The 16,134-nt window shown below is 41.8% G+C and overlaps 1 protein-coding gene across 1 annotated transcript in view; it reads left to right on the top strand.

The window, feature by feature from the left end:
- The window catches only part of MOCOS (molybdenum cofactor sulfurase), a 177,568-nt gene that overhangs the window by 104,108 nt on the left and 57,326 nt on the right, over positions 1 to 16,134 (top strand). The window contains exons 7-9 of the mRNA XM_075271000.1: positions 6,176 to 6,292; positions 6,578 to 6,988; positions 8,857 to 9,019. Coding sequence (XP_075127101.1) covers positions 6,176 to 6,292; positions 6,578 to 6,988; positions 8,857 to 9,019 — 691 coding nt within the window. The remainder of the gene's footprint in view (positions 1 to 6,175; positions 6,293 to 6,577; positions 6,989 to 8,856; positions 9,020 to 16,134) is intronic.

Below are 16,134 nucleotides of genomic sequence, written 5' to 3' on the forward strand. Positions count from 1 at the left end.
CAAACCGCCATTTTTTCACTGTTTTGATTCTGATAAAAATTTGAATAAAAAGTGATCAAAGCAATAACATTTCCCGAAAATGGTAGAACTAAAAAGTACACCCGGCCCCGCAAAAAAAGACGCCCTATGCATCCCCGTACACTTACGTATAAAAAAGTTACGGCCGTCGGAATATGGCGACTTTTAGAAAAAAAAAATTTTAACACAGTTTTGGAATTTTTTTTAGGGGTCAAAATGTAAATAAAACCATATAGATTTGGTATCCCTGGAACCGTACCGAAACACAGAATATAGGGGACATGTCATTTTGGCTGCACAGTGAATGCCGTAAAACCAAAGCACGTAAGAAAGTCGCAGAAATGCGGGGTTAAAAAAGGTATCACCTACTGAAGACTTGCAAGTTTTTAGTTTTTTTTTTTATATATCTATATCTAGTGATAGATAGACAGATAGAGATATATATTCAAAAGAGGAAATAACTTCTTTGACTTTTTCCTGAGAGGGTGCGGTGTTGCTGTTCTTTTGTTCTTTATGCCTCTTTTTCGTATCCACTGCTCTCCCCCTTCCCTCCCTATCACTTGTCACCACCCCCTGTTGGGTATCAAGCAGTCAATACCTTTGTCTGTTAGCTGTGGATGACTGAACATGTAACAATACAGAACACATATTATGTATACATTACAAATATATGTAACATATACAAAAAACTGACACACATATGGGCGCATTCACTTCTCTGAGCATTCCATTCACACATGCAAAATTCACACTGGAGCTCTAGACAAAACAAAAAATCACTGGAGGAAAGATGCAACAGTCTGACTGGATCCCAGAAACTCACTCGGCTTTTATACACACACACACACACACACACACACTGATTTCAAGCAAGCAGGTCACAGGTGAGGATGTTACCTTTAGTAGCAATTCAAACATCTTTCATGTTATCAGGCCCAAATCACCAGGGTATGAGAACTTTTGAACAGGGTCATTTTGATGTTTTTGGTTATCATTATGATTTAAAAAGAGAAAACAAAGAAGTTTGTTCACAAGGGCACAGAGGAGGTGTTTTATGGCACGGAATCCACGTCATAATCCGCCCCCCCCCCCCCCCCCACACACACACACACACAATGGCGGTCTATGGAGACTGCTAGCGTTCGTTATTCCGCTAGCATTTATTTTTCAGGACACCCCAAAATTATTTTTTTTTAAAGCTATATATGAACTTGTAAGTGCAGTGGATTGCTGCTATTTTTCAAGAAACCCCCAAATTAAAGGCTTTTTCCAGCTCTATATCAACTTGTAACTCCTTCGGATTGCAGCTATTTTTCAGGACACCCCAAAATTCAAGTTTTTTTCCAGCTCTATATGAACTTGTAACTGCTGTGGATTGCTGCTATTTTTAACCCTTTCACTGCCAGGCACATAGCTATACATGCTCCCAAGGTGGCAGTTCAGTATCCGAGGACATAGTTACTACGTCCTCCCTACTAATGCCGATATCTCTGGACTGCATCAACATATCTTGATGCTTTAAAATGCATTTTAAAGAAGAGAATCTCATCTTTAAAATGATACCAGGGACTTGATGATTGATGATTATGCTTACAGTCTTGGAGTGATTCACTGTTGAAAACACTATTTGTCATTGAGATCCAACTGCAGATCTCAATTCCCGACAGCGTTTCAACAGTGAATCGCTCCAAAACTTTAAGTATAATCATCAAGTTCCTGGTATCATTTTAAAGATGGGATTCTTCTCTTTAAATTGCAATTGAAAGCATCAAGATATAGAGCTCCAAAGTGTCCCCCCCCCCCCTCCTGTCTAAGCAAGCAATTTGCAAACTTTAACAGGAAAGGGAGAGTGACACGAGCAGTTCAGAAGAGAAAGAGAGACAGAGAAACAATCAGACTCTGTACATACCCTGTATGTGACAGCAGGAGGGGGTGGCAGGAACTCTATTGTCTCTATTAACCCTTCTCCTGCCAATCAGAGAACATACTATACATTTGTCTCTGATTGTCACATACAGGTATAATGTAATTCCCCCCTGAGCTTTACTAGTGGGGTATTCTTATGTTATACCCCTTGAACATAACCAGGAAGTTTATTGGCGCTGTGACCCAGGCATTTACCATTGTCCAGGTTGCAGCGCCAAAGAAAAAAGTCGCACCAAACACTTACACAACATATACATAAAGTTACAAATAAAGTTTACATTTCACCCAATCCCTGTCCTGTCCATACCTGAGCTTTCTACAGTAAAAGACGTCTCTAGTGATGTCCATTACACACCAAAATAATAGTAATAATGATTATCACTAGAGATGAACGTATAGGTTGCTAAAATTTTTACAGGGGGATGGAAAATAACATTTTTATGTAAAGTCCTATTTAATTTGCATGCGCAAAATGGGATGGCGCATTTCTGCGATTTTGGCGATTCTTTAACACCCGCCCCTGTAAATATATACATGTGTGGTAGGTATGAACTCCTTACATATTGCAGTTTTATGTACAGTACATTATGTTTGCAGAAATGGATTGCTTGAGCCACACTTAAGTGGCAAATTTGAATTTTTGCGCAATTTTTGCTAGCAATCTCTGTTTGCCGCAAAGTTGAATGAAGGTGGTTGTATATATGAACTAATAAATTGTGTTTTTATATACGGTATGCTGTGTAATCTGAAAAAAGTTAGATTTTGGTATCACAGTCACCGTTTGGTAGGTGCAGTATAGCTTTTAACATATTAGTGAACAACAGCAAAATCCTGCTTGTCTTCTGTATTCGTGTTTTAGGGAGTCTGAACTCTTGTTGTAGTTGATGTTTGCGGTACATATAGTATATATACACATTGTATACACCTTAAGCTATTATTTTAAATGTATTTTGTATATGAATTTGAGATTGAACATGAGTTTTAGATGCAAATATGTGTTTTAGCGTATTTTTTCAAAAAATTATTTGTGTTGGTCGCAAAGTTGCATGAAGGTGGATATGGCTATCGATGACCCATTAAGATATTTGTAATCTTCAGGTTGTCTACTTTCAAAAAATATATAGGGTTTAGGGGTTCACTTACTTTTCATGGTGTGTAATCCCTACATTTTATAGGATGATAATTTTTTAACATTTCCAGCTTCAAAGCAGATTTTTGTTCCTTCCAGTTCTAGCGATTTTCTGAAGACACGTGCATGCGGGTGCAGGCTATAGTGATATGTATGAACTCTGAACATGTTGAACTCTTATTTTTAGGAGGTTTGGTGCATTAAATTTTTTGTTTGGTTTCCGCTTTTAACAACTAATATACATTTATTTGCATTTTTTCATAAAACAGTCAATTTAAATCAAAATTGCATGAAGGTGCCTGTTCGTATACAGTACCAAGTGGCATTCTGACAATGCTGCAGGTGTCTGCTTTAAGAAAATATATAGGTATGGGGGGTTGGATGCTTTTTTAATGTTGCAATTTAGGTTTGATTTGTTCATCTCAAAACTGTGAAAATTGCTCTGGCTACTGGAGGTGCAAAATTTCCAGAGACCCTTGGCAGCGAAAAGGTTAAGGACAACCCAAAATTAAAAAAATTTTTAAGCTATATATGAACTTGTAAATGTAAATGCAGTGGATTGCTGCTATTTTTCAAGACACCCCAAAGTGAGAGGCTTTTTCCAGCTCTATATGAATTTGTAACTGCTGTGGATTGCTGCTATTTTTCAGGACACCCCAAAATTCAAGGTTTTTTCAGCTATATATGAACTTGTAAATGCAGTGGATTGCTGCTATTCTTCAGGAAACCCCGAAATGAAAGTTTTTTTTCAGCTATATATTAACTAGTCACTGCTGTGGATTCCGGCTATTCTGTGTGTGGACAGCCAAGAATGCAGGCTGTTTCTCTGCTATATATGAACTTGTATCTGTTCTATATCACTGTTTTCCACCGTCTGGGTAAAGCTGGACTGATGTCCCTACAGTGTATAGCTCTGAGAAGAGCTGTTGGTTTTCTTCTTTACTTCTTCCCTGCCTATCTGAAGCTAATTGCTATCTAGCCCTCAGAAGTCTTTCTCTCCCTATCTCTCACCGGCAAATGACGAATATTGGACTGGACTATTCTTATAAATGGGAGGTCACCTGATTTCGGCAGCCAATGGGTTTTTTCATTGTTTTTCACTGCCTCCGTTATCATAGTTCCTTGTTCCACCTCCCCTGCACAGTTATTGGTGCAAAAAAACGCTCCAGGGAAGGTGGGAGGGGATACGAATTTTAACTGCGTATGTGTCCTGTTATTCGATTGTGAACAAATACATTGAACGCCCTGATATTCGATCGAATACCTATTCGATCAAACGGTGTTCGCTCATCTCTAGTTATCATTCATATTGAAAAAAGCCCCCCCAAAAAATCTGCCGGTGTATGTACATTTTTTAGCATAATTGTAGTACTGTGTGGCAGGGCTGCTATGGAACATTATACTGTGTGCAGGTACCGCTACTTTGTCTAGGGCCCGCTACAGGACATTGTGGGGGGGTCGCTATGGAACATTACACTGTGAGCTGAGGATGCTATAGGATATTATACTGTCTGGAGGCCACTTTGAGCTACTGAGACAAGTTGGACCTTGTTGGAGTCGACCATCACCTGTCCAAATGGATCCTAGACTACCTCACAAACTAACCTCAATATGTGAGAGCCCGGGGCTGTGTGTCAGACACTGTGGTCTGTAGTATAGGGGCACCACAAGGTACAGTTCTTGCCCCTTTCCTCTTCACACTGTACACTGCTGACTTTAGGTGCAACTCATCTAGCTGTTATTTGCAAAAGTACTCCAATGACTGTGACATAGTAGGCCTCATCACTGACGGAGACGACAGGGAGTACAGAGACTTAAACCGGGACTTTGTGAAATAGTATCAGCGGAACCACCTCAGGATAAATGCTGGGAAGACCAAGGAGATGGTGGTGAACTTTAGTAAGCGAAGGAGTGCCCCAAATCCAGTGGACATCCAGGGGACAGGCATTGAAATCGTCAACACCTATAAGTTCCTGGATGTGCTCTTCAATAGTAAGCTGGATTGGGCTGATCACCTGGATCCTCTCCGCAGAAAGGTTCACAGCAGGCTCTGCTTTCTGAGGAGGCTGAGTGCCTTTGGAGTCCAGGTGGCACTTCTGAGGGCCTTTTTCAACTCTGTGGTAGCATCAGCCATCTTCTTTGGAGTGACCTGCTGGGGCAGTAGCATACCAGCCAAGGACAGAAATAGACTTTGCAGGCTGGTTAGAAGGGCCAGCTCTGTCTTGGGGAGCCCCCTGGACTCAGTACACATGGTTGGTGACAGAAGGGTACTGTCCGTGGTGAGCGTCATGCTGGAGAACAACTCCCATCGCATGTATGAAACCGTGACAGCACTGGGTAGTACTGTCAGTGACCAACTACTTCACCCCAAGTGTGTGAGAAAGTGTTATTAAAGACCCTTCCTCCCAACCGTGGTCAGGTTGTATAATCAACATTAGGCTAAGTGAAGATCATTCCGCACAGAGAAATAAATGATCCTCAAGTCTTTATTTTCTTTTTAGTTGCTGTGACCCCTAGTACCTTTTCTATCTGCTATTCTGGGCTTGTATGGGTTCTTGTAATATATTACTGTATTATTCATGCTGCTGTAACACACCGAATCTCCCCATGGTGGGACTATTAAAGGATTATTTTATCTTATCTTCACGGAAGGGATATACTTGTTATTTGTTACATATCTATCTATCTGTCCTGGGTATACTGCTTATATTGTTGTAGTCCTCGTGTCTTTTTTAACTTAATTCAAAATACAAATTATTTTTTTACACTTTAGTTATGTTTGTGATGGAGCCCTTTTCTTTATAAGGTATTCTATTTACGAATTTTTGTAGCCCTGATGTAGTCCTTTTTATGTTTTGAGTCAGCTATTAAGCTTTTTGACTCGATCTTGTTACTGTATAGTGAATATAGTGTACAAAGTCGGAAGCAAATGAGTCCTTATACTATGTACAGTATAAGTAGAGCTGTGATAGTTCTGTTTTCATTCAAGAAGTTGTGAGGGATTATATGCTTTTCATACTGTATAATGATATAAATGATAAAATCTGTGCATTAGTTTGCTAAATATTTGTTTTATTTCTATTTTATTTTATTGCATTGCAGGTTGACAAGTTGGCTTGTCTTCATAATATCCGCTTCCGGACTGGCTGTTTCTGCAATTCTGGGGCTTGCCAAAAGCATTTGGGAATTAGCAGTGCTGAAGTAAAAAGAAACTTGCAGGTTAGACAGATGGATATGTTATTATTTAATTTACCTTTTACAAAATTTATTTTTGTAAAGTACAGTTAAACATGCTGTAGAATATCTTGTGTGTCTCTCTGGTTGCAATATTTGCAACCAGGGACGCAACTTGATGCTTCTAGGCTCCAGTGCCAAAATGGGGCCCTTGCCTCTCGTGTCATTTAGAATAATGGTATAATTTATGTGGAATAGGGATCTTTTTTTGAAAAAAAATTTTGGGAAAAAATTTGCAAACTTTAATGTGTCTCCATTTTCCATACAAAGGCTGGACATATTTGTGGAGATAACATGGATCTTATTGATGGACGACCTACTGGCTCTGTGAGGATATCATTTGGATTTATGTCTACATTTGAGGATGCCATAGAATTTTTAAACTTTATAGTGGACACTTTCGTAAAGAAGTCATCACAAAGTACTCCGAAAATGCTGGATTATGAGAAATTTTCAAAAATTAGGTTATCACAGTCAGAAAGCAACGGCGAGGAAAGCATCAATGCCAATGGAAAGATCACAAGCAACACAATGGTTACTTGGAGTCATATATTTTCCAATCTCTCTACAGTAGAACGTACTTGTCTATGCAAAGGAAGAGAAGCCATGAGAACAAATAGCAAGGCAATCACACTTAGTCATATCTGCCTTTACCCCATCAAATCCTGTGCAGCATTTCAGGTAAGAAATTATGTCAAGATATTTACATTTTAAAATATGTTTTAATTAAGGGGATTGTCCAGGATTTTTTTTCTAATAAAGGGGTATTCCAGGAATATCTGATTGGTGGGAAGCCAAATGCTGGCCCCTGCATGGAGCAACTGTTTGGGGCCAAAGCGGTAAGCAGATACGGTATTATTGAATCTCCTCTCCCACTGATTTCTGTTGAAGGATAGGCCATAAAAGAAAATTCCTGAACAACACGTTAAAAGCAATTGTATATTGTTGATAAAGCTTTTTAAATGTTCCTCCAACCAAAAACTTAAAAACTTGACTGAATGACCTTTCAGTTTCTGAAGGAAAACTACTTCCTTTTTCCACATTAGCCCTCAAAAGAATAAATGACATTTAGTTCATCCTTATAAACTATTGAATGATTAAAAAGTAGGCAAAACTTCCCGACCAAAGCAGTTTAAAGCGATTCTATCATGTGGCCGATTGGATGCACGTGTAAGAGGAAACAGGAAAATGGCCGACGGACATGCACATTCGGCTCTTTCAGCTGCAGAGTCGGCCAGGTGACGCGGTGAAGAGGCAGTCGGGAGGAGATGGAAGCATCGCTGGAGAGTCTTCGGACAGCACAGGGGACACCCCCTGTGCTTTCTGAAAACTCATTTACATAAGGAAAAAATAAGAAATTTCTCAGCAACGGCGGCGCAGATCAGGGTACATAACGATCGTCACTTTGCTTCTGTTCTTCCAAGCATGTCTCCCAAAGCTATGTCGCCGTTTTTTTAACCGGAGAAAATAAAGTTTTTTAATATTTTAACACCCTGGGTGAGTGCCCTGCATTTTTTCTCTTGTTCTTATGATAACTTATTTAGTAATCAATATGGGAGAGACAGGAGAGTGAGACATGAAGACTCTCACGCTTACTGCTCCTGATGATGAAGCCTGCTTTATCACCAGAGGAAGCACGTAAAGCAATAGGCTATTCAGTACCTTTAACGGTATCTATCTTAGCTGAGAAAATGGGGGGGGGGTCTTATAGTCCAAATACATTGCCCGACTCCTGCCAGCACAGGCTTCTTGCAGCAGTGGGGAGATGCTGCGGACATTGAGCGCGAGGAGAGGGTGTCCCAGCGGAACAAACCAATTCCAGCACTCGCCATGGTATTACTGCGTGGCGAGATCGCTGGAGCCGACCTGTTTCTGTGACATCTGGGAGCCTTATGAGGGCTCCCAGGCTTGTCATAGGAATATTACTACTGAGGCTACTCACTAGTAATGTACAGCAAATAACTGCAATACAGTTGTATTGCAGTCTATGGGACTTGAAATCAAATGATCGCAGGTTCAAGCCCCATAATAAGATAGTTTAAAAAAAAAAAAAGTATTAAATAAAATAAAAAAAATAAAATAAAGAACAAAAAGTACTGAATCACCCCCTTTCCCTATAATACATATAAAAGTAGAACATTATGAAACACGTTCACCCTGTGTCCAAAAATGCCAAGTCTACAAACTTATAAAACGTTTTTCCCTTAGGGTGAACATCATAGCAGTAAAAAGAATCAAAAGTGCTGAACTGTTATTTTTTTTTCTTTGTCACTCTTTTGGCTCTGATTTGAATAAAAAGTGAACAAATCAATAGACATTCCCCAAAATGGCATAACTAATGGACAACTGCAGTGCCACCTGTCAATGTGACCTTGCAGCTGTTGCAAAACTACAACTCCCATATATTAAATATTTCACCACATTTTTTGCTTCAAATTTTTTTTCCCTATTTTCCTCCTCCTAGGTGCGTCTTATAGCCCGGTGTGTCTTATATTCCGAAAAATATAGTATCTATTAACATTTATGAATGTTGCTTTGCCTTTTCTTAGGTTTCCCAGTGGCCAGTGGCAGAACAGGGTCTGCTTTTTGATCGGAACTGGATGATTGTGAACGAAAATGGAGTTTGTTTGAGTCAGAAGCAAGAACCCAAACTTTGCCTTATCTGTCCATCAATTAATATTTTGGAAAATGTGATGATAATTCAGGCAAATGGTAAGTTTATAGCAGTTGTAACATGTAAGTATGCATTCTTTAGCAGCATGTATAAAGTGTATTAAGAACCTGTTGTATAATCTGCAAATTAATTTTATTCATTTTAACTTAATTTCACAATATTATACATCTCTAACAGAATTACCTGCTCTATTTCATTTGTTTGTGTGTTTAAAAGATTTGTTTGCTACTGAAATCAAGCCAGCATCTTGGCTGGGTTGTTATGGAAGCCTGTCTTAAAATAAAAATGGCTGAGTTGTTGTAGAAACCTGTGTATATGTCAATAAAGCAAATAATGGACCTGCAAATTTTAAGGACAAATTCGGGTAATTCATGCTATATGGAGGGAGATACTCGATTTGGAAACCAGTGATGATACATTTGGGATTGTTTGTGAACATGTTGAGGATGAAACACAGTCTAAAATCAATGTTCCCTCTAAGCCCTGGAAGCTGCTGAGCGGAACAGCTAGTGAGCTGGGCAAGGCTCCGTCAATGATGGGCGACCTGATGGCCAAACAGTACCACCAGTAGTAAACAAGAAAATGCTAATCTAGTGTATAGATAGTATAATGATCCTTCCTTAGTCACCCCCTCCCCCACACACAGATCCAGATCGGTGCTGAGGAAAGTGACGGGCCGACTCGGCACTCAGGGCTCAGGAGGACAGACAGCAATATGGCGGGTGCCATATTAAACAACTGTTTTTTGCTGCCTGTCCTCCTGAGTGCATACCTCACAACTTTTGAAAAGTGGAAAAAGGGACAAAATTTGCGGCGTGCGCAGCTGCAAATTTAGCTCCGCCTACTTTTATGTTGACTCCGCCCATTCTCATTCATTTTTCATGTCCCCTCATCTCTGCCCCCAGATTCATGTCTCCCCTCCATCGCTGCCCCCAGATTCATGTCCCCCCTCCATCTCTGCCCCCAGATTCATGGCCCCCCATCTCTGCCCCCAGATTCATTTCCCCCCATCTCTGCCCCCAGATTCATGTCCCTCCATCTCTGCCCCCAGATTCATGTCCCCTCCATCTCTGCCCCCAGATTCATGTCCCTCCATCTCTGCCCTCAGATTCATGTCCCCCCATCTCTGCCCCATATTCATGTCCCCCCTCCATCTCTGCCCCCATATTCATGTCCCCCCTCCATCTCTGCCCCATATTCATGTCCCTCCATCTCTGCCCCCATATTCATGTCCCCCATCTCTTCCCCCAGATTCATGTCCCCCATCTCTGCCCCCAGATTCATGTCCCTCCATCTCTGCCCCCAGATTCATGTCCTCTCCATCTCTACCCCCATATTCATGCCCCCCCTCCATCTCTGCCCCCAGATTCATGTCCCTCCATCTCTGCCCCCAGATTCATGTCCTCTCCATCTCTGCCCCCAGATTCATGTCCCCTATCTCTTCCTCTCTGCCCCCAGATTCATGTCCTCTCCATCTCTGCCCCAGATTCATGTCCTCTCCATCTCTGCCCCCAGATTCATGTCCCTCCATCTCTGCTCCCAGTGTCATGCCGTCCCCTCCTTCATCTGCCCCCAGTTTCACGTTCCACCTCAGTGTACACATTACACTTACCTTCTCTTCGCTCCCCCGCCGCTCTTTCCACGCCTCTCTCTCTCACACACAGTTGTAGGCGCGATGTGACGTCATTACATCGCGTCTACACAGTGTCTAGCGGCAAAGCAAGGAGCTGAGCTGTGACCGCTCCTTGCTTTAGTCGCGTCATTATTCAACTCAAATCTGCGTCCTCCGGAAGCAGATCTGAGTTGAGTGCGCGTCCATTAATTCTGGTTGAGCAGGGAGGCTGCAATAGGTGAGCGGCCGCCCATGCGCGCACGTTATTGGGAACAGTGCCTAAAATAGTAAGGAGTGCCTCTTTTATGTCTGTACGAAATGTGGTGTAGATTGGTACAGTCATTTGACCGTTCATAAAGAAGAGATAACAATATATCTGTATCACATTTTATCACCTTACAACCACAAACTTAAAGGAATTCTATCATCTACACAAAATGGCCGAGGGAGCATGCTCCGTCGGCTCTGCATGAACTCAAAGTGGCAGAGTCAATTGAGCATGCACTGTTGGTCATTTCTGTTGAGGTGCCCATACTTTTGCACCAGTCGAATTTTGGTTTAATGCATATTGCACATTTTCTGTTAGTACTGTACAATAAACCTCATTTCAATCCTGAAATATTACTGTGTCCATCAGTTATTAGATATATCAAACTGAAATGGCTGTTGCAAACACCAAAATATTTAGAACTAAAATTGATTAATATTAATAGGGGCGCCCAAACTTTTTCATAGGACTGTATATGATATAGGAAAATATGCCATTTACTACATATGTTGAACACATGACTTATGTTACACTGTTATTGATTCTCCTTTCTCAATAGCACATTGGTCATTAGCCTCTTTACTGTGTTTGATCTCTGTATATGTCTACCTCTACAGTATCCGCTCATGTGATATCTGCCGTTTACCGATGTAGCAGCGATTATGCAAGTTTAGTTTTACTATTTATGCGTATGTTAATCCTTATCAAATTACATATACACATCTTCAATGATCTATTTTCCTATATCATATAATAGCAAAATGACAGTAGAGTATAAACCAGACCTGGGCAATGTACGGCCCGCAGGCCATATCCGGCCCCCTGACTGATTCAATCCGGCCCGCATAGCTTGATTAGGGAGGCGTGTCTTAGTGCCAGCAGGACAGTGCAAGAAGATGGAGACGTGTGGTGTGTGTCCTAAGGTACTGAGAGGGGAGAGAGGGGGGATGTGAGATGCAGGGTGGAGAGTGTGTGTGTGTGTCTTAGTAACCTAGAGGCAGAGATGGAAGGGGAATGTTATAATGGGGGCATATATGGAGGGGGAATGTTATACTGGGGCAGAGATGGAGGGGGAATGTTATACTGGGGGCAGATATGGAGGGGGAATGTTATACTGGGGACAGATATGGAGGGGGAATGTTATACTGGGGGCAGCGATGGAGGGGGAATGTTATACTGGGGCAGAGATGGGGGGGACATGAAACTGGGGGAGAGATGGAGGGGGGACATGAAATGGGGCAGATGAAGAGGGATATGAAACTGGTAGAGAAATGGAGGGGGTGTTCGACAGCTAATGTCTGATGCTAATGTCCGCACAAAATCTTGCGCGGACATTAACATCGAACACTAGCTGTGTCCCTTACATTTTGCATTGATTTAATGGGACATCATGTGCGTTCTTTTACAGTCCGTGTCTGTCCTTAAGTGTCCGTTCACAAAGATGTCCGGTTTTTCAAGCTTGAAAAATCGGACATCTTTGTGAATGGACACTTAAGGACAGACACGGACTGTAAAGAACGCACATGATGTGCCATTAAATGAATGACATTAATATCGGGCACTAGCTGTCAGACACCGATACTAGTGTGAACGCTCCCTTAGTATAATAAGTACAATAGACACAGAGGTGAATGAATGTAATTAACACCACCAAGCTAGTAATATTAGATGATGTGATGTTGTTATAAGTAAGTTCTGTATGTTCTGTTCTGCTTACTTATTCTGCTTTGTCTGCCTAGCAACAGTGAGGTAGTAATGGAGGAGGAGCTGAGCTTAGGGGGAGGAGTTGTTAGACAGGGAGCCATGATGGAGCATGGAATAAAGTGTTCTGATCTACAAGAGTAACCATCTCATAGTGGACTTATTCCAGAAGACCTGCATCCTCACTACAACACTACAATTGGCGACGAGGATTAAGAATAATCAGCTAAAGGTATTTCACTGCTACAGAAAACTGTTTACAAGACTGCAATCCCAGCACCAGCCATGGCCTGCTTACCCTCCTTTGCTGTATTTGATGTGCACCAGCCCCAAGCAAACTTAGCAGCATGCTGGAATAAATGGCTGAAACGCTTTGAGATATTCCTGCAAGCAATGAACATTACTGATAATGCAAGAAAGAAAGCCATGTTATTACACTATGCAGGGGAGCAAGTCTATGATATCTTCACAACTCTGCCCAATACAGGGGAGGACAGTGACTATGATCTAAGCAAAGCAGCACTAACTAAGCATTTCTCTCCATACATAAATGCAGCTTTTGAAATTTTCAAGTTTAGACAGTCAAAACAGTCAGCAACAGAAACCATTGATGAATATCATGTCCGCTTAAGACAACTTGCAGCTTACTGTGAATTTGCAGATATAGACAAGGAAATTCTGATGCAAATCATACAAGGTTGTGTATCCTCTAAGTTAAGGAGACAAGCACTCAGAGATCCCACCATGACTTTAGCAAAGCTACTGGACATTGCACGTATTCATGATGCAGCAGAGAATCAAGCTAAACTTATAGAGAACACAGACTGTATACCAGAGCAGCCATCTTCTGTAGCAAAGCTCACTCAGAAGCCACATGTGCCTCACACACAGGCTGCAGCCTGCTACAACTGTGGAGGTCCTTATCCTCATCAGAAACCATGCCCAGCAAAGGAAGTAACTTGTCATAACTGTGGGAAACAAAATCACTTTGCAAAAGTCTGCAGATCAAAATCACAATCTTCTCTCTCTGCTAAACAAGCCTTGCCACAGAAAGTTCAGGCAGTGCAGTCGGTGTCCCCTGCGGATGAGCCCAGCAGCACCTGCTTATTCTCAGTGACTGAGGGGTCTCACAATGTGCATGCAATGTCTAATCCCAAACAAGTCATCTTAATACATGGCAATCCGGTGGAGACACTGGTAGACACAGGGGCGTCTGTCAATGTTATTAGTCATGCCACTTATAGCCAGCTAAAGAACAAACCTGCTTTGCAAGGCACTAACCTGAAGATATATCCTTATGGTTCAGCTACTGCATTACCCCTATGTGGCAAATTTCAGGCATTACTAACGGCTGAAGGGAAATCCATCACGGACACTTTCTATGTAGTGGAGTGTTCTGCAGACACTCTTCTCAGATGCAATAGTGCGGTATCTCTGGGCCTAGTGAAACTGGAAAACAGCGTAACACACTCTTCTGTCCAAACTATTATGCAGAAATATCCTCAACTCTTTCAAGGCATAGGAAAGCTGAAAGACTTTCAAGTGAAATTACACATTGACCAGTCAGTCCAGCCGTCAGTTCAACCTCACAGGCGCATCCCATTCCATGTCCGCAAGCTAGTGGAGAAAGAGCTACAAGACCTTGAGACAGATGATGTTATTGAACGTGTCGAGGGCCCAACTCCCTGGGTCTCACCAATTGTTGTTGCGCCTAAACCTAAGCAGCCTGGTAAAATCAGGTTATGTGTGGATATGCGACATGCCAATCGAGCCATTCAAAGAGAAAGGCACATTACGCCTACCATTGATGATATTCTCACAGATCTAAATGGTGCAAAAGTATTCTCAAAAATTGATCTAAAATCTGGTTATCATCAGCTTGAATTGCATCCAGACTCCAGATATATCACAACTTTTAGCACTCATGTCGGTCTAAGAAGGTTCAAGAGGCTGAATTTTGGCATTTCATCGGCTGCAGAAATCTTTCAGAATGTTATCAGGCAGGTTCTTTCAGGAATACCTGGAGTCCTCAATGTTAGTGATGACATCCTTATCTTTGGCACAACCCAAGAGGAACATGACAATCACCTAGAACAAGTCTTTCAGAGACTGCAAACCTGCAATTTAACTGTTAATCCATCAAAATGCGAGTTCAACAAGACGTCATTGAATTTTTTTGGCTACATTTTTTCTGAAAATGGTGTTTCTGCAGACCCTGAGAAAGTAGCTGCCATAACCTCTGCTAGCCAGCCACAAAATGTCTCAGATGTTCGAAGTTTTCTTGGTCTGGTCACATACTGTGGACGATTCATACCTGATCTGGCTACTGTTTCTGAACCCCTACGACAACTCACTAAAAAGGATACTCCTTGGTCATGGACAGTTGAACATCAATCAGCTTTTGATACACTTAAGTCCAGTCTTTCTAGTGACGCGGTCATGGCCTATTTTGACCCACTAAAGTCTACTGAGCTCATTGTGGATGCCAGTCCTGTAGGCCTTGGTGCAATTTTAACTCAGGTGTCTAAAACTGGCAGTATCTCCACAGTCTCCTATGCGAGCAAGGCTTTAACAGAAACGGAACAGCGCTATTCTCAAACTGAGAGGGAAGCTCTTGCAGTTGTATGGGGATGCCTTCATTTTCATCTTTACCTCTTTGGTCGTCCATTCACAGTGGTCAGTGATCATAAACCACTCATTCCAATCTTCAATAAACATTCATCAAAGCCACCCCCACGACTTGAACGCTGGCTACTACGCCTGCAGAACTATCGCTTTCACTTGAGATATGAGGCAGGAGCTGGGAACCCTGCAGACTATTTTTCAAGACACCCTTCACCACAGTCTACCAAAGACGACTTGCCTGCCACTGTCTTAGCTGAGGAGCATGTAAATTTCATTGTTACTCACTCTGTGCCAAGAGCAATGACCCTCGAAGAAATTAAACATGCGGTGGATTCTGATCCCCAACTTCAGTTGGTAATTGACACTGTTCGGTCTAAGAACTGGAACTCTTTTCTAGCTGAGACTCGTATTCAACCGCAGGGTCAAACAGCATATTTGCAGGCCTTCTTTAATGCAAGACACTCTCTTTCTGTATCTGACTCAAACATACTACTACGTGACAACCGCCTGGTCATTCCTCAGAAACTTCAGAGTAGAGTGATCGATCTGGCCCATGAGGCCCATCAAGGTATAGTTAAAACAAAGCAATTACTCAGGGAGAAAGTATGGTTTCCTGGACTAGATAAACAAGTGGAAGCACTTATTGCCACATGTATACCTTGCCAAGCAACTACGGTGGACCATAGCCGAGCACCAGTACAAATGACACCTCTGCCAGACAATCCATGGACTGCTGTGAGTGTTGATTTCTGCACTTTGCCAGATCATTCCTATTTACTGGTTGTCATAGATGATTTTTCTAGGTTTCCAGTCATTGAACCCGTTTCCACCACCTCTGCAAGAGCTGTCATACCAAAACTGGACAAAATCTTTTCTGCATATGGCATACCTGAAACAGTGAAGACTGACAATGGGCCACCTTTCAATAGTGCAGATTTTCAGTCTTT

Source organism: Leptodactylus fuscus, chromosome 4 (genome assembly GCF_031893055.1).
Source record: "Leptodactylus fuscus isolate aLepFus1 chromosome 4, aLepFus1.hap2, whole genome shotgun sequence".
Lineage (NCBI taxonomy): Eukaryota > Metazoa > Chordata > Amphibia > Anura > Leptodactylidae > Leptodactylus > Leptodactylus fuscus.